At 44.6% G+C, this 19,054-nt stretch overlaps 1 protein-coding gene across 2 annotated transcripts in view; it reads left to right on the plus strand.

Moving 5' to 3' along the window:
* Nucleotides 1–949: 949 nt before the first annotated feature.
* SNX6 (sorting nexin 6) overlaps nucleotides 950–19,054 on the plus strand; it is a 60,071-nt gene continuing 41,966 nt past the window's right edge. Inside the window, exons 1-4 of one of the 2 annotated variants that reach the window (XM_055132630.1) lie at nucleotides 950–1,015; nucleotides 1,177–1,224; nucleotides 16,900–17,004; nucleotides 18,649–18,759. In XM_055132630.1, coding sequence (XP_054988605.1) covers nucleotides 1,010–1,015; nucleotides 1,177–1,224; nucleotides 16,900–17,004; nucleotides 18,649–18,759 — 270 coding nt within the window. In that variant the 5' untranslated portion in view covers nucleotides 950–1,009. The other variant, XM_055132629.1, reaches the window with a different exon arrangement.

Below are 19,054 nucleotides of genomic sequence, written 5' to 3' on the forward strand. Positions count from 1 at the left end.
AAGGAAACTGGGAAAGTTAGGAGAATAATGTAAAAGTTCAGAGGAGAGATGCAGAGGGTAACTGCTGTGGAGATGAGATGGTGTGAGGGAGTGGATCCAACTCTAGGGGATGGTAATCAATTATAGAAACAAGAAGATTTGGTTACTAAAAAAATGGTGTGAGTCCAAAAGGAAGAGACCAACCCCCATTTCAGTGTAGGGAATCAGATAAGCAAGGTAAGTGCTCTACCCCTGAGCCACATTCCTGGTTCCAGGAAGAATTTGAATAGAACTTCTAACAGATATATTTTCTGGCCTGAGCAGCTATAGTTCCTGATACCATTAATTGGATAAAAGTACAAGGATTGATGTGTGCGCTTCCGTGCGTGTGTGTGTGGGGGGGAGGGGAGAATGTACATTTAGAGGAAAAGGAATATTCACATTAAACGAAGAGCTTTTTTTTTTTTTAATGACACTCAACATCAGCGCCTTAAACCCTGAGGACATTTATTACCTGGCCAGCAGTAAAGGCTTTATTTTTACAGCCCCTGACAGCTGACTGTGGCCCCAACAACGTCCACGGGCAAAATATTAATTGTGATTAATGAGCATGTGGCACAGTATAAAGACGGGTTGGTTTATTGTGGCTTCCAAGGGAAGTGGCACGGGTTTTTCCGCCGCCACTCTCAAGGAAAAGGGAATTGGACAGCTCCCCGCGAGGCCGGCCGCCCTTCCCGAGGCAAGGGCGGCCAGCGGCGGGGCGGCCCGCAGTCTTGGGGGAGCAGGAGGCGTGCGCCGGGCCTTCCAGGTCCCGAGGGTACCGGCGCTCGCGGATGCTCCGACTCGGTCGCGGGGGTGCCGTGCGGAGCCCGCTTTGCAGCCGGCCGCCCCGGGCATCTCGCGGGGGCGGGGCTGGCGGGAGCGGGTCGGGGGCGGGGCTCCGCCGAGGCCCCACCCCGCGCCCGTCGCCCCCGACTCCCCGGCCCGCGGTGCGCAGCGCGCCTGCGCCGGCCCTCGCCTCGGAGCAGCCATGATGGTGGGTGTTCTCGGCGGCGCCGAGCCCGGGACGCGCGGTGGGGGCGGCGGGCGCGGGGCGGGCGCGGGGGCCGCGCCGGCCTGGCACTAATGTCTCCTTTTGTGTCTCCCCTACTCCTTCCTCTTCCCCGCGCGGCCTGCCGGGCCCCGGCGCCCCGACAGGAAGGCCTGGACGACGGCCCCGACTTCCTCTCGGAGGAGGACCGCGGAGTAAGTTCTGCCTCTTGCCCCCCCCTCGCTCCCCGCTCGCTGCCGCCGCCGCCGGCGGGACCACCCCCCGCACCCCCGTCCATCCCCAGGGCGTGGTCCCCGCAGGGGTCCCAGCGCGCCGCGCCCCTCCCTCCCCGCGCTGCTCCTTTCGCTTTCCCTGGCGCCGCCCCGCCCTCCCGCCGCCTTCCTCCCTCGGGACCGCCCGGCTCTGATTGACCCGAGACCCGCGGCGGCCCACTGGCCGGTCCCGACCCCGGCGCGTCTGTCTCTTCCTCCCGCAGCCGGGTCTGGGGGGGACGGCGGCGCCTGGAGGTGGACACCTCCCCCCTCCCCCGGCTCCCTCTCCATCCCCACCCCCCGCTACTTTGCGAGCTGTGGAAACCCTGGCGGCACCCTCGATCTCCTCTTTCTGGGGGACCTTCTGGAACCCGCTCCGCCCACTCGCTGTATCCCCCTGAAAACACAAGCGTACGGGCTGATTCTCAGAAACCTTTTTTTTTTGCAAGACATTTTACAGTCGCAGAGCCCTAAAGGGCCTCTCGGGTATTCTGGGAGATTTTGCGAATTGCAGATAATCCCGCGGCACCTTTACTTTCATGAATGCCACCCCACCCCCATCCCCCATTCCCCTTTCTCCCCTTTCTCCCCGAATCCCCTCCTTTGCAGAGTTTTCCTCTCGGTGGTGTTTGAGGGAGTTGCGTTCCGCTGCAGAAGGGTCCTTGAGGACCCTCTCGCCCGCCCACTCACTTGCCTGGGCTGCAGGGTGGCTGTAGGTGAACAGTGGCTTGTCTGCGGGAGCGCTTGAAAAACACCTATGCGCGGTGGTTTGCTTTTAGCTGAGCACCGGGCTGCCCTCACATATTCTTCTCCTTAACCGCCTGCACTTAAGTTTTCGATTTTACTAAACACATCTTAAGTAATGTGAGAGACGCATTTGGGCAGGTGATACTCTTATTTTGGCGGGGCGGGGGGCGGGGGTGGGCATACCTGGCTCACGGTTTAGTTAAGGCTCTGCACTCAGGGATCACTCCTGGCAGGGGCGGGCTGTATTGGGGTGCAGGGGATGAAGCCTAAGTGGGCCGCATGCAAGGCAAGCTCTACTCTACTGTCTCTCCTGTCCCATTGGCAAGTAATAATCTTTTTTTTTTTTTTTTTTGCGGGGGTGGGGGGTGGTACCGGGCTGACTCCTGGGCTCTGCACTCAGGAATTACTCCTGGCTGTGCAGGGGATCGTATGGGGTGGCTGGGATTGAACCCAGATCTGGTGCATGCAAGACAAGAAGCCCAACTCCCTGTACTATTGCTCCCACCCGGGAAGTGATACGCTTGTAGGATATTATTGTCCCTTAAGCGATGAGCTAATTTTAAAAAATAAAAATAGATAACGTACTGACGTTCTGAGAATTGATGATCTTTATAAAGCTTCAAAGGTAAGAAAGACGCAGAGGTTGTGCATTCTTTGTTCTGCATATCAACGAATAGATGTGCTGTTCGTTTACATAGAAGCACCCTTTAGAATTTCTAGTTAAGTCAAAAGCATCATATGTATTCCTGGTTTCTAAACATTCTAAAAAATATTTTTTTCTAATAAAATTGAAGGTAAGCCACATCCAGTAGAGTTTAGGGCTTATTCCTGGCTCTGTGCTCAGGGATCACTTCTGTCAGTGCTGGGGGGAAGGGGTGGCAGTGGGGGGTGTGTGCATGTTGGGTACAGTATAGGTGCCAGAAACAAAAGGAGTCAGCAACCCCTGTACTATTATTTTCCTTCTCAGTCTGATAAGTAGAATACATAGATATTACATATAGTTGTGTGTTAAAATAGAAGAAACCAGTTGAGTTCTTACACACACACACACACACACACAAACACACCACCACCACCACCCCCTGTATTTTGGGCCACACTCAGTGATGCTAAGGATTTACTCCCGGCTCTGAGCCTGGCAGTGCATGTGGGACCATGGGATGCTGGGGATCGAACCCAGGCTGGCTGCCTGCAAGGCAAGCTCCCTACCTGCTGTATTATGACTCCAGCTTCCACCAGTATAGTTCTTAGTTCTTAATTAACTAAGATTAGTTGATTATGGCAGTTATAATTAAACTGATTTTTAAAGCTGAATCACCATTAGATAAACAGTTACAAAGTTGTTCATGATTGAGTTTTAGTCATACAGTGGTACAACACCCATTCCTTAACCAGTGCACATTTCCTGCCACCAGTGTCCCCAGTTTCCCTCCCGCCCAGCCCCACATTTCGCCTCTATGGTAGGCACTTAACTCTTTTTCTATTTTCCTTTTAGGCACCGTGGTTTACAGTACTGTTCTTGAAAGGGTATCTTGCATATCACTTTACTTCTTTGAGCATTCAGTTTTTGTCTAGAGCGATCATTTTCAATTGTCCCTGTCATAGTGGTCCCTTCTCTGTCCTAATTGCACTCCTTTTCCCCTTTGTGGTAAGCTTCCTACCATGGACCTGTCCACCTGGCCTTTGTTTCTATTGTCTTTGGGTGTTATTCAAGTACTATGTTTGGTTTCATTTTGTTTCTTTATATCTCTCAAATGAGTGCAATCTTTTTGTTTGCCCCTTTGGGAAGCTCTGACTCATTTTACTCAGAATGATGCTTTCCATGTCCATCCATGTATAAGGCAATTGCATGACTCCATTTTTTTCCTAATGGCTACATAGTATTCCATTGTGTAGATGTACCATAATTTCTTTATCCACTTATCTATTCTTGGGCACTTTAGTTGTTTCCAGATTCTGGCTATTGTGTATAGTGCTACAGTGAACATAGGAGTGCAGATGGCTTATCTGCATTGTCTTTTGAAGCCCCTAGGGTATATTCTCAGGAGTGGTATTGCTGGGTTGTATAGAAGCCCAGTTTCTAGTTTTTTAAGAAATGTCTATATTGGGGGGCTGGAGCGGTAGCACAGCGGGTAAGGCGTTTGCCTTGCAAGCGGCCGCCCCGGGTTCAATTCTCAGCATCCCATATGGTACCCTGAGCACCGCCAGGGGTGATTTCTGAGTGCAGAGCCAGGAGGAACCCCTGTGCATTGCTAGGTGTGACCCAAAAAGCAAAAAAAAAAAAAAAAAAGAAAGAAAGAAAAAGAAATGTCTATATTGTTTTTCAGAAAGGCTGGACCAATCAACATTCTCACCAACAGTGCATGAGAGTCCCTTTCTCTCTTTGCATCCATTCCCAGCCTGGTGGTTGTTTTTGATATGTGTGAGGCTCTGTGGCATGAGATTAAACTGATTTAAAAAAAAAAAAAGATAAAACATTATATAGGGGGCTGGAGCGATAGCACAGCGGGTAGGGCGTTTGCCTTGCATGCGGCCGACCCGGGTTCTAATCCCAGCATCCCATATGGTCCCCTGAGCAACGCCAGGGGTAATTCCTGAGTGAAGAGCCAGGAGTAACCCCTGTGCATCGCCGGGTGTGACCCAAAAACAAAAAAAAAAACACCATTATATAGAACTGGAGCAATAATACAGCAGGTAAAGTGTTTTCCGTGTATACGGCAGACTGGGGTTCACTCTCCAGCACACCATGTGATCTTCTGAGCCCATCAGGAGTGATCCCTGAGCACAGAGCCAGGAGTAAGCTTTGAGCACTGCTGAGTGTATACAAAACCCCTAAATAAATAAATAAATTTCCTTATAGGAAATTTGTCCATGTAGGATTGCTATAATTAGAACTTTTAGCATTGCACTTTAAAATTATTTTGTTCCACCTTGTAAGAAGGTGTCTTGGTAGAGAAAATTCTTGAACTGAATTTGCAAATATTGACAAATATTGCAGAGGGAACATCATGGATTGAAAAAAATAATGCGAGAATTTTCATTATTCAAAAGCAGCAAGTAAGTAAAAATAAAATCAGTATTTAAAAAAAATTTAAACAGGGGCCAGAGCAATAGTACAGTGCTTTGGGTGTTTGCCTTGCACACAGCTGACCCTGGGTTCGATCTTTGACATCCAGTATGGTCCCCTGAGTGCTGCCAGGAGTGGCCCCTGAGCTGATATTGCCGGGTATGACCCAAAAAGAAAAAATAAAAAGTTTGTTTCTATAACGAATTAGATAATTAGAGAAGAAAATCTTTTCGCCTAAGAAAGTACTGTTTTGTGATAAACTTAAAAAACAGACTTTAAAAATAAATAAAACAGACTTTAAGAATATGCAATATTAAATTTATTGGCTACTTTTTTAAGATCTCTTCTGCCACACCTCTGCATAATAGGGTATTTTTTCCCAAATGAAGGACAGTAACGTATTATTTAGTAAACAAATGAACCCTTTGAATTGAACACATTTTGCTCTGATGTGCTTGTTAAATAAGAACAGTCCGTGCCAGTGTGATGACATAGTTCTCTTAGCACTTAATTTGAATTCTAAATATTATGTTTATTGTTTTCAAAATTGCTTAAGGTGGAGTAACCACACTCCTCCTAGATTCCTAGTCCTCCTTCTATATTTCTTATCTTCATTAATGTCATCATTTTCCATTCATGCAGACAAGAAACTTCTGAATCATGTTTTTCATCTCCATAGACACTGAAAGTAGTTAATTTCACTTCAGAAATGTTGATTATCCCACCTTTCATTTGCATGGCCCCCACATATGCTCCTTGCTATTTCTTTGCTGGCTTTTTGCTTAAAAAAAAAAAAAAAGGATCTGTCTCCTATCTTGTACTTTTCAATCCTGCTATTACATTACTTCTGTTACCTAAATGATTAAATCACACTGCACCAATAGTCATTACCATTACTTCACAGGAAGACACAAAGTCCTTAGGCACTTAGCATTCAGCATCCTTCATATCCCTTTCAGCCTGTTTTCATTTTTCTCAGAATACTCCATTCTAGGGCTGGAGCAATAGCACAGTGAGTAGGGCATTTGCCTTGCACACGGCTGACCCGGGTTCGATTCCTCCACCCCTCTCAGAGAGCCTGGCAAGCTACTGAGAGTCTCTCACCCACATGGCAGAGCCTGGCAAGCTACCCGTGTCGTATTCGATATGCCAAAAACAGTAACAAGTCTCACAGTGGAAAAGTTACTGGTGCCTGCTCAAGCAAATCGATGAGCAACGGGATGACAGTGATACAGGGATACTCCATTCTACTTGTCATTGCCCAAGCACCTCTATGCTTTGTTCTGGCACTTGGCATTGAAACCAGGCCCTCCTATATGTGAAGAAGCATGCACTCTACATCTGAACTACACCTATGCCCCAACTGTACTTTAATCACTAATTATATGTGGTTTTCAGTGTTTTTCCTCACTTTTTTGCCCCCCAGTGAAATTTATTTTAGCTTTCAAGACTTAATGTAGAAGTTTGTATTTTCTTTTATACTTCACTGCATTTAACTTGAACACATTCCATAATTATTGGTAATGATTATTTACTTTGGGTTTGGGTACCATACCCACTGGTGCTCAGGATCTGCTCCCAGCTCTGCTTGAGAAACCATGCATTGCCAGTGAAGTCCCTACTGTTTTTCCTATGTTGAAAAGAAAAACAGGTTCAGAAAGATCTGATAACTTATCCAAGGACATACAGCCCAGTACAAGCTATGTGCAAATTCAGTAGTTTAATTCTAGGCCTTAAGCTCTAAACTACTGTTATTACCTAAGTAAACTAAGCCTTACATGTTTTGTGGATTTAGGGACCACACCTGACAGTTCTCGGGGGTCTGTTACTGGCTCTGTGCTTAAGAACTACCCCTGTCATTGCTGAGGGGAATTGAACTCTCAACCTTAAATGTTGGGCCAGGAATTTTTGTATTGGTCTTGTTTGGGGGCCACACCTGGTGGTGCTCAGGGCTTACTTCTGGCTCTATGCTCAGAGATCATTCCTGGCAATATTTCGAAACCATATGTGATGCTAGGGATCGAAGTGTGCAAGACATCTTAACTCGTGTACTATTTGTTGTGCCCTGATCAGGAATTTTGTAGGCTCTCAGGGAAGGGGAAAACTTGCCAAGCAAGAGGATACATGTGTAGGTGATTTGGTTTCAACTGGATATCATAGCTCTTTTGTTGTTTTGGGGGGTCCACATCCAGTGGTGCTCAAGGATTAATCCTAGCTCTATACTCAGAAATCACTGCTGGCAGATTCGAAGGACCATGTGAGATGCTGAGATTGAACCTAGGTTGATTGCATGCAAGGCAGCCACCCTACCAGCTCGGGCCCACAATAATATTAGTTATTACTGGAAGATACAAAGGTTGAAATGAATGGTATGATCGAATATAAATTGGATACATGACTCCAGGCAGTGAGCAGTGCTGGGGGATTTGAAACGAAGAAGGACATGCCCAGATGAAAATTATCTTGTAGATTACGCTGTTGTGAAAGTATCCTTGATTGATGCTTCCTTTCAGAAAGTAGAGAAACCAGTTAACAGGCTATTGCAACAGTCTAGATGAGAATGAAGACCATAGAAGTAAAAGAGGAGATAGCAAAAAGATGCTTAGAGGAGACGGCATGATGACTGAGTAAGTACACAGGCTAGGCAGAGGAAATAAAAATGAATAAAAAGGAGTTAGAAAGTGGATAATATGTTCTATTTGAGGTACCTATGAGACATTGAATCCTGTCATGGCCATTAAAATGTAAGATCTGTAAGAGCAAGGATATGTCTTCACTGATTTATCCCCAGCACAACATAAGCACTCAGTTATTTAATAAATGAAAACAACCAAATGGATATGACCAGCTTAAAATTCCAAATAGCAACTTAAAATAGACTTGAAGATAGAAATGTGGGATGTGGGAGTTAGTTAATATGGCTTAGATTGGTATGGTAAGGTAAGGTAAGGTAAGGCTAGATAACAACAAGGGGAAACTGACAATAGGGGGTAGGAGATGGCATGGATAGACTCATTGGTACTGACATGGCTAGGAGGAGTCCCCAGAAAATAGACCTTCTCCACCCCCCCCCCAGCACCCCACCCCTGTTCCCAGTGTGCTAGGACCTTATTCCTCTCTCTGTTCCAGGATCACTCCAGGCAGGACTCGGGGAACCCTAGGGGTTGCTAGGGATCAAACCTGGGCCCTGTCTGCTATGCTATCACCCCAGCCCCAAAGTTGAGACTTTTAAGAAGAAATTATAATCATCACCATGAGGGTAAAATACTACAGTGGGTCAAGAAGACAAGAAGTGTTAATATTTGGGGGACTGGAGCCATAGCACAGCGGGTAGGGCATTTGCCTTGTATGCGGCTGACCCGGGTTTGATTCCCAGCATCCCGTATGGTCCCCTGAACAACACCAGGAGTAATTCCTAAGTGCAGAGCCAGGAGTAACCCCTGTGCATTGCTGGGTCTGACCCCCCCAAAAAAAGTGTTAGTATTTGGAAATTAGGAACTTACTCTCGAAGTTTTATGAGACGAAGTCTGCTTAATTGGAATGGCAGCATCAGCAGGTCCTGGAGCAGATAGGAAGATCAGGTGTTGAGGTGGACTGACAGTTATGAGCAAGCAGAGTTGGGGAGGTAAAGATGTATTCGTGAAAAGGTTTATTGTTGGGGGTTGAGTGTGCGTCAGTGGTAGAGCATATACCTTCTATGTGTGAAGTCCCTAAGTTTGATCCCCAGCATCACAGACTCAAGAAGAGTTTGTCTTAAATAAGAGAAAAACAGCGTTTTCTAGTGTTTGTTTCTCTAGGACACAGGAGTCAGTGTTGCTTGGGAGGGTTGATAGAGGGTTTAGTTTGTACATTGGAAGTAGTTGTGAAAGGAATCAGGCTTGCTGAGCAATTTGTTCAGGATTGTTGAGTGAATTTAAAAGGTTTGTTCAACTTCTGTGACTTTTCTCTAGTCATACTTAGAAATTCAAGAAGTGAAGTTGATGGTTGAAATGATCCCGAGTGTGGGAATTTGCAAGCCAGGTATGCTAAAAGAGCAGTGGAAGTTTATAAGGCCAGCAAGAAAAGGATTTTTGTGTGTGTGTGTTTCCCCCTGTGGGAAGCTCCCAGGTGGTGCTCAGGAGGTCTGGGGGCCCCACCTGCAGTTTTCAGTCAACGGGGGCTGGTGGGTCAATGCAAGGGACCAAGGATGTGCTGCTTAGGCCCTATGGTGCTGGGAAAACCCTGGCCATGGTGGTGGTGCTGGGGGCTTCCATGGCTGTACATGGCATGGCCTTGGGGTCTGTGTGGTGCTAGAGAGCAACTCGGCATGCACCCTCACTGCTCTGTTTCCTGACTCCAAGAAATGGCATTACAACCATTTAAAGATTTTATTATTTTTGGTATGTTATGTGAGGAAATCTGCTTGCAGTGTCAAATTTCCAGACAGTGTCTGTATAATCAACCATTTGATCCTTGGGTTTGGAGGCCATAGAATAATAATAGAAATTATTTATCACAAGACTTCCAGAGTCATAACTGGACTGAGTGAAATAAGTATAGGATTTGATCTAAATGTTACTTGACTGCCTCATGAGGTTTTTCATTGATTGTACTATAAAATACCTGGATACAGTGTCTTAGCCTAGCTATATAATTAGACCTTTTTTTGGTTCTTTCCTTTCATTCAACAACAAAGATTTATTGAGGGCCACCCCTTAGAATTTAGCAATGAATAAACAAAATCTATGGCCTCACAAAGTTGAAATTCTAGTTAGCGAGGACTATTTTTAAAATATAGCATCAGTGAATAAGTGCTAGGGTAAAAAAGGAGGGAGTCATAGGGATTGGTTGTGATTGAGTTGTGGGGGTGGTTGAGCTGCAGTACTTAGGTTGGCCGGAAAAAGTCCTTCCTGAGAAGGTGACATTCTAATAAAAACTTAAAGGAAATGAGGGAGTAAGTCAGGCACAGAGATAGCTGAGCGGAGTATTTCATGTAGAAGGACCAGTCACTCCGTAGGTTCCTCAAGCAGCAATAAGCAGCAATGTGCCTGGGTGTTTAGGGAACAGTAAAGAGGCCAGATGGCAGAACTGCAGTGAGCTTGAGGAATGAATGGTAGATTAGTCAGAGAGATTATGTCAGAGGCAGATTTTATAGGACCGGTGGGCCACTGTAGGTATTTCCGCTTTTCTTCAAGTGGAAACCCCTTAAGTTTTGAGCAGAGGAATGACTGGACTCGAGTAAAGCATGGGTTCTTAGCTCTGAGTGATCAAACTGACCTTATTAGTTGCAGGAAGTTAATTAAATGTTGAATTGGGGCTGGAGCAATAGTACAGGGAGTAGAGCATGTAATTTGCATGCGCTTGATCCAGGTTTGATCCCCACCATCCCATATGGTCTCCTGAGCCCCACCAGAAGTAAGTTCTGAGAATAGCTGGATATGGCCCAAACTCCCCCCTCCAACACCACAGTTGCCTATTAATTGCCTTTTAATGCATTGAAAGGCATTATTCTCATTTATAAAAATTTTAAAAACTTAATTTTGGGGAGGAGGGTCACACCCAGTGATGCTCCAGGGTTACTCCTGACCCTGCACTCAGGAATTACTCTTGGCAGTGCTGGGGAACCATATTGTAATGCCAGTCATTGAACCTGGGTGAGTCACATGCAAGACAGACGTCCTACCCACTGTACTATCGCTCCAGCCCCAACACTTAGAATTTTATTATGAAATAACAGGAGCTGGAGCAATAGTATAGCAAGTAGGATGGGTGTTTACCTTGCATACAGCTGATCTGGTTTGATCCCTAGCACCCCATGTGGTCCCCAAGCACTACCAGGAGTGATAGCTGAGTGTAGAGCCAGGAGTAAGCCTCAAGCACCGCCAGTTGTGACCCCACCCACCCAAAAAAACAACAGATTCGCTTCTAGTGGAAGTTTCATTGATGTAGGACATGATTTCTTATTGACTAAACTTTGCATTCTACATCTTAGTTATTAGTAATGACTTTTTAAAAAATCTGGGGCCAGGGAAAGTTCAAAGGACTGGAGCACTTCCTTTGCATGCAGAAGCCCTGAATTCAATCCTGGTAATACTTAGACCCCAAACACACAAGTTCTGGTGGGATCTGGTACTCAGAGGCCCCTTTCCACCCCTTACCCCTGTAAAACCAGATAGCCATTGATCATAGGTATATGCCTTGCATATGCTGAAACCTGAGTTTGATCCCTGACACAGTGTTTGATCCTTCGCTGGTTGGGAGACTACGTGGTACCTGGGATGGAACCTGGGCCACCTATCCACCTGCAGTGCAAGCACTCAGCCTATGAGTGAAGAACGCTGCTGGGTGTTGCCCTGTTGACCCCTGAAGTATGGCTGGATCCCAGCATTGAGCCATTGACTGGATTTGAACACTGTTTTAGAGGCCCCTGCACCCACTCCCACCCTTCCTCTCCCCTTCTGCTTTTTTTCCATTGACAGGGGAAATGGGAGGAAAGTTGTTTTAGGTTATACAGTATATATAGAAACTAACTGCAGAAAGATGCAATATCAGAAGGAACACTTTGATACTTTCAACTTACAATGAAAAATTATAAATTAATCTCACCATCAACATCTTGCTATGATCACATTTGTAATTTTTACACATATTTTTCTGAAATTAGTTTTAGAATTCAGTTGTTAAAGGGCATGAGTGGATTAAAGGTCTTTGGCAATACATGAATAGACAGCATGGCTTTTTTTTTTTATTTAATCATCGTGAGATACAGTTACAAAGCTTTTATGTTTGAGTTTTGTCATATAATAATTGAACACACATTCCTCCACCAGTGCACATTTTCCACCACCAATGTCCCCAGTATCTCTCCCCCATCCCAAACCTCCCCCTGCCTCTATGACAGACAATTTCCCCCATACTCTCTACTTTGAGGCATTATGGTTTGCAATATAGGCACTGAGAGGCTATGACATTTGGTCCTTTATCAACTTCCAGCACACATCTCCCATCCCGAATGATCCCTCCAATCATCATTGACTTAGTGATCCCTTCTCTCTTCCAGCTGCCTTCTCCCTGAGCTCATGAGGCAGGCTTCCAATTATGGAGCAATATTTCTGTCCCTTGTCTCTACGGTCCTTAGGTGTCAGTCTCACATTTGTTATTTCATATTCTACAAATGAGTACAGTCATTCTATGTCTGTCCCTCTCTTTCTGACTCATTTCACTTACATGATACTCTCCATGACCATCCACTTATAAGCAAATTTCATGACTTCATCTTTTCTAACAACTGCATAGTATTCTATTGTGTATATGCACCAAAGTTTCTTTAACTAGTCCTCTGTTCTTAGGCACTCGGACTGTTTCCAGACTCTGGCTATAGTGAACAGTTCGACAGCATGGCTTAACTGGCATACTTGGGAGACTTTGTAGTAGAATTATACAATAAAGAAGTACAGGCATAGGGACTAGAGCTACAGTCCAGTGGGTAGGGTGTTTGCCTTGCACGTGGTCGACCCGTGTTCAATTCCCAGCATCCCATATGTACCCCAAGCACCTGAGTGCAAAGCCAGGAGTAACCTGTGCATCACACATTTGGGTGTGACCCAAAAAGCAAAAAAAAAAAAAAAAAAAAAAAAAATACAGGCATAAAAGAGACACATTCATACATTTGTTAAAACTCTTCAAACTCTGTGTTTTAAAATATGTATTTCAGGGGCTGGAGCAATAGCACAGCGGGTAGAATGTTTGCGTTGGACGTGGCCAACCCTGGTTCGATTCCCAGCATCCCATATGGTACCCTGGGCACCGCCAGGAGCAATTCCTGAGTGCAGAGCCAGGAGTAACCCCTGTGCAACTCCAGGTGTGACCAAAAAAAAAAAAGCAGAAAAAAAAATATGTATTTCAATGTATATAACATTTAAAGATGAAATTTTTGTTTTTGAACCATACTCCCAGCAGTGCTCAGGCACCATGTGGTACGAAGGTCAAAACCAGGCCTCCTACATGCATACATAGCAGGCACTCAGCATGTGGAGCTGTCTCTCTGACCTAAGTTTAAAGTTTAAATTAATTAAATAGCTGCACAGACTGAGTACTTGCTTTGAGTATGGGTAATTGGCCCGTATTCTATCCCAGGTACCAAGTGGTCCCCCATGGGAGTCTGGTAAGAGTAGCTTTTGAGCACCACTGAGTATGACCCAAAAATAAATAGATTTTTTAATGATTTTTTGTATATATGATTTTAGAAATTGAATCTAAGGGAACAGGAGCATGTATGACATCCTGTTTTATCACAGGTTCAAGTTTAATTACATATACAGAGTTCTTTTTTGTCTCTTGAGGTAATATCCAAAAGTTCTAGGGTTTTAGATGTGACTTTCTTATGGGAAGCTATTATTCATCCTGCTATCATAGACATTTTTAAGGTGATCTGAATATGAATGAAGAGAGAAAAAGGAAACTGTCTAAAATTAAGAAGTTGGAGAAAAAAATATGAAGAACTATATAAAAATCTGGTTAGGCTATACAGAAACAAGAAAATCAAAGAACATAGTGCTCTGTTATGTTTCCATTATTGCCAAAACAGTTATATAGTTGTCACAGAAAAAGAATACTTTTTTTGTAATCCAAGGCAACTTTTCATTTCTTTAATCAGCCTTGCTACATGCACATTGAGTACAATGCATTGTCTTTCAGTGTTGGGAATCAAATCCCGAGCCTCACATATGTGAGACGTTTGCTCTGCCGCTAAGCCCTGGCCTGCAGTAATAGATTTTAAATATTATTTTAGGATTTTTTTTTTTTTTTTTGCTTTTTGGGTCACACCCGGCGATGCACAGGGGTCACTCCTGGCTCTGCACTCAGGAATTACCCCTGGTGGAGCTCAGGAGACCATATGGGATGCTGGGAATTGAACCCGGGTCGGCCACGTGCAAGGCAAACACCCTACCCGCTGAGCTATCACTCCAGCCCCTTAAATATTATTTTAAGCACCCCACTTTTGGTTTTTATTTGGGGGGTGGTTTCCTGGCTTTACCTGACAGTACTCAAGCTACTCCCCAGTCATTATTGGACACTTATTATTCCTGGCAGTGCTGGGATCAAACCCGGGATTCCATCATGCAAAGCATCCTCTCCTGTCACTTGAGTTCTCTGGCCCTGTGCCTATTTATTTATTGGTTTTGGGCCACATTCAGTGGTGTTGTGGGTGTGGTAGCTATCCTTGGCTCAGGATAGCTGTACCTTGGGAAGCATGTGAGTGCAGGGGCCTGCTGCATGCAAGTCAGGCAGGCCTCTGTCTTCTGTGCACTCCAACCCATGGAACCTACTCTTTTTTAAAAAATTGTTCTATTTTAAACACAATTTGCTACTTTTCCAGTTCTAATAAAGTTAAAACTACCCTGTTTATTGAGAAACTTGACAGGATGTGTATTTTGGGCGGCCAGAGGCATAGTACAGTGTGTAGGGCTCTTTCCTTGCTTGCAGCTCACCCAGGTTCCATCCACAGCATCCCAGATGGTCCCGTTTGTTTTTCACTTATTAATAGATCACAGGATTTTTTTTTTTTTCCCTTTTTGGGTCACACCTGGCAATACGGGCTGGAGCGATAGCACAGTGGTAGGGAATTCGCCTTTCACGCGGCCAACCTGTGTTTGATTCCTCCGCCTCTCTCGGAGAGCTCGGCAAGCTACTGAGAGTATCTCACCTGCACGGCAAAGCCTGGCAAACTACCCGTGGCGTATTGGATATGCCAAAAACAGTAGCAATAAGTCTCACAATGAGACGTTACTGTTGCCCACTCGAACAAGTCGATGAACAACGGGGATGATAGTGATAGTGACAGTGACCTGGCAATACACAGGGGTTACTCCTGGCTCTGCACTCAGGAATCACACCTGGCAGTGCTCAGAGGACCATATGGGATGCTGGGAATCAAACCCGGGTCAGCGCGTGCAAGGCAAAAATGCCCTACCCGCTATACTATTGCTTCAGCCCCCACAGGATTTTTTTACTTAATTTTTTTTGCCATATCTGATGGTGCTCAGGTTTCTCCTAGCGTTGTGCTCAGGAATCACTCCTGGAGGCCATAGAGGGTGCTGTGGATCAGACCTAGGCCTGTCGCGTGAAAGGCAAGTGCCCTACTTGCTGTACTTCACTCAGGCTGCAGCTCGCAGGAGTTCTGTTTAAAGAGGCTTACCTCTTATCTATATATAACATACATTTGTCTTGTAGAAATTTGGGTGGGGACAAAGAAATAAATAATAGAATCTGCTGCTATTCATATTTTGTTTTATTTCATATGTCCTTTTCTGTGTGCATTTAAAATTAGATAATTAAAATCATTGCATATAAACAGTTTTGCTTCTAACGTTTTCCCCCTCCATTTAAATTATAGTTGAGCTGGGATAGAGAGTTCTGGGATTGAGGCATTTGCCCTGCTTCCTGCCTTCTTCAGTTTGAATCCCTGGTACCATTTATGGCCCCCTTGTCACCACTGCCAAAGGTCACTGCTGAGCACTGCCATTGTGGCCCAATCCCTCCTCCAAATAATTATAATACTAGATTAGGTGAGGATCACAAAGTAAGTCTGGGTTTTACAACTAGAATATTTAAAACAAGCTGGTTAGACTTTAAATACTTCTTTGCAGCTAAGACTTTGTGATTAGAGAATGTGGTTCTTGGTTGGGGGGGCGGGGCGGGATTATAATATAGCAGCTAGGGCATTTCCCTTGTATGCAACTGACCTGGGTTTAATCCTTGGGACCCCAACAGCAGGTAGGTCATTAGCCTTGCATGTGGCCAACCTGGGTTCGATCCCTGGAACCCCATATGGTCCATCAAGACCACCAAGCATCATTTCAGAGTGCAGGGCCAGGAGTAAGCCCTTAGTACTACCAAGTGAGGCCCCCAAACCAAGAAATAATATAAATAAATATACTATGTAATTCTTTTATAAATTTCCAGGTTACCCAAATATGTTAGAACATAGGGAACTGAAGAGTTAGTAGAGTGAGTATGAGTATGGCACTTGTCTTGCACATTCCTGGGTTCCATCCCTGATACTGTGTATGATTCTCTTAAATCCCTCTAGGAGTGATCCTTGAACATAGAGGTAGGAATAAGCATTGAGCACCACTGGGTATCTATCCCAGACCAAACCAAACAAAAAATTACGCATGCACATATACATACTGGGTTTGGGGCCATACCAGTGATCTACTGTAGCCTAGGCTCGGTGCCGGAAATGTGGGGGTGTGGGTCACTCTGATGATGCTCAGGGGACCAAGTGATGACAGGAACTGAGCCTGGGTCTCCTGCATGCAAAGCAGGAGACCTGATCCTAGAATTTTTCAAATTTTATTTATATATATATTTTAATTTGGGGCCCATACCCAGCAGTACTCAGGGCTTACTCATGGCTTTGCACTTTGAGTGGACAGAGGTGAGGGGCAGGAAAAAAAGAGAAGATATGAAAAGAAATTGCTTCAGGAATAACGAACTCAAAACTGGCCAGAAAGATAGTACAAGGGTTATGTACTTGCCTTGCATGCAGCTGACTCCAAAACCTCATGGTCTTCCAAGCACTGCATGGAGTGATCCCTTAAACACAAAGACAGGAGTAAGTCCTGAGGACCACTGGGTATTGGCCCAAAATCAAAAAAGTAAAAATAACATATCCAAAGCATTTGCCCCAAGATATGTAGATTAAATAGACTAGAATGCTTTTTTTTTTTTTAATATTTTAGGTTCTTTTTTTTTTTTTGTATTATAGGGGAAGAGTGAATTATACAAGCCTACAGAACTTTCTTTTTTTTTTTTCCTAGCTTAAAGCAATTAATGTAGATCTTCAAAGTGATGCTGCTCTGCAGGTGGACATTTCTGACGCTCTTAGTGAGAGAGATAAAGTAAAATTCACTGTTCACACAAAGGTAAATGTGATTTTATACTTGTGCTATTTAGCTATTTATTGTGCTATTGTCAGAAGTTGACCAGAACTTTAATTTTTAACAGAATCAGAAAGACTAGTTTGCAATTTATTGCTGTTATTTTAGCAAGGAAAATTTTAGGGAGAGGGTCCAAGGATCGCTCAGTACTGGACCTTGAGAAGGAACTCTCATGCACTGCCATTTCTGGTCCCCACTGCCATAGCAGAATATGCAACCTGCTATGCTCTGCGTCCAAGTGTGTGCACCCCCTGCCCATCAAAACAACAGCAACATTGACAGGTAGGGGGCAAGGAGATTGTGATTATAAGCAAAATATATAAAAGTAACTTAAAATTTTAGGAAACTGTATTTTCTTTTTTTTTGTTTTCTTTTTGGGTCATACCCAGTGATGCACAGGGGTTACTCCTGGCTCTGCACTCAGGAATTACTCCTAGAGGTGCTCAGGGGATCATATGGGATAATGGGAATCAGACCCTGTTCAACTGCATGCAAGGCAAACGCCCTACCCACTGTGCTATTGCTCCAGCCCCTTAAGATTAAACAATATTTACAACCTAGACTTAATGGAATTTTTACTTTCCCTAGACTTTTTTATTTTGGTTTTGGGAGCCACATCTGGCAATGTTCAGGAATTATTCCTGGTGAGCTCAGGGGACTATATTGGGTGCTGTGGTTGAACCCAGGTCATCCAAGTGCAAGGCAAGCACCCTACCCACTGCATTGCTGCTCTGGCTCCTCTAGGCTTACATTAATACCTTTTCCAGTCTCTGTGGGATCTCCAGACCACGGGACTGTCAGGATAGTTTGCCTCACTATAGACTCCCTCACCAGTACAGGGGTGTAAGCTCTTGGTCTCAGCTTGCAGGGCCTTTTTCTTTGTTTGTTTGTGTTTTTTTTTTCCTTCGGTTTTTGGCCACAACTCAGTGTTGCCCTTCAGTCACTTCTGATGGTGCTGAGAGGACCATATGGGATGCTGTGGATCGAACCTGGATTATCTGCAAGCGAGCAAGACAAAGCGCCCTGCCACTGTACTATTGCTCTGGCCCTTTGGCATGGCTTTTCTGAAGCCTCTGGCCATCTTCTGCACCTTTCTCACTGGGGATCCCATTCGGCAGAGCTGTCAGGATTGCATATGCTAGGCACTGGAATTTTTATTTTGGCATCACACACCACACTCAGTGGTGCTCAGAGGCTACTTCTGGCTTAGCGGTTTGGGCTTGCCCCAGCAGTCATCATGGAACCATGTAGCGCTGGGGACACAAAGCCCGTGCTTCAGCTGACTCTAGCTCCGAAGCCCAGGCAGCAGATTTGAACTCACAGCCTCTTGTCCGACAGCATTTGAAGCTACTGAATCATCTTCAGGAACCCTTTTATCTTTCATCAGTCTTACTAAATTTTGTTGTTGTTTCTTCAGTTAATTAAATTACTCTTAGAAATTAATTTTCATTTTAGATTTTAGTTGTCAGGTTCATTTTCAGGTTGCAGATCTATTTTATTTAGTTAAGTTTGATATGTCTTAATGTAACTTCAAAGTAATGGGGAGTTTTAAAGTACTGGTAAATAGTTCATGTTTATTAAAATCTTTTTAGTGTCTTTTTTAATTTGAAAGAATCTCTTTCTTTGCAGAGTTCATTGCCAAATTTTAAGCAAAATGAATTTTCTGTTGTTCGACAACATGAGGAATTTATCTGGCTGCATGATTCCTTCGTGGAAAATGAAGATTATGCGGGTTACATTGTAAGTATTTAGTTTTGTTTTAATTTCATTTTCTTGGAACAGTTTTTGTTGTTGATGTAGTACCCATCAATGCTCACTCTGAGCTTGCTCCTGGTGGTGCTTGGGGGACTATACTAATCATTCTGGCCCCTTTATCTGAACTTTTTAGGTACTTTATTATGTGTTAAGTCTCGTTTAGTAATTTGATATAATTTTTTGTTTTGACTTTGAGCCCATACTTGGCTTGCTCAGGGCTTACTCCTGGCTTTGTGCTGAGGGATCACTCCTAGCAGGGCTCATGGGGCCAGATGGGATG

The sequence above is a fragment of the Sorex araneus genome, chromosome 3, assembly GCF_027595985.1.
Source record: "Sorex araneus isolate mSorAra2 chromosome 3, mSorAra2.pri, whole genome shotgun sequence".
NCBI lineage: Eukaryota > Metazoa > Chordata > Mammalia > Eulipotyphla > Soricidae > Sorex > Sorex araneus.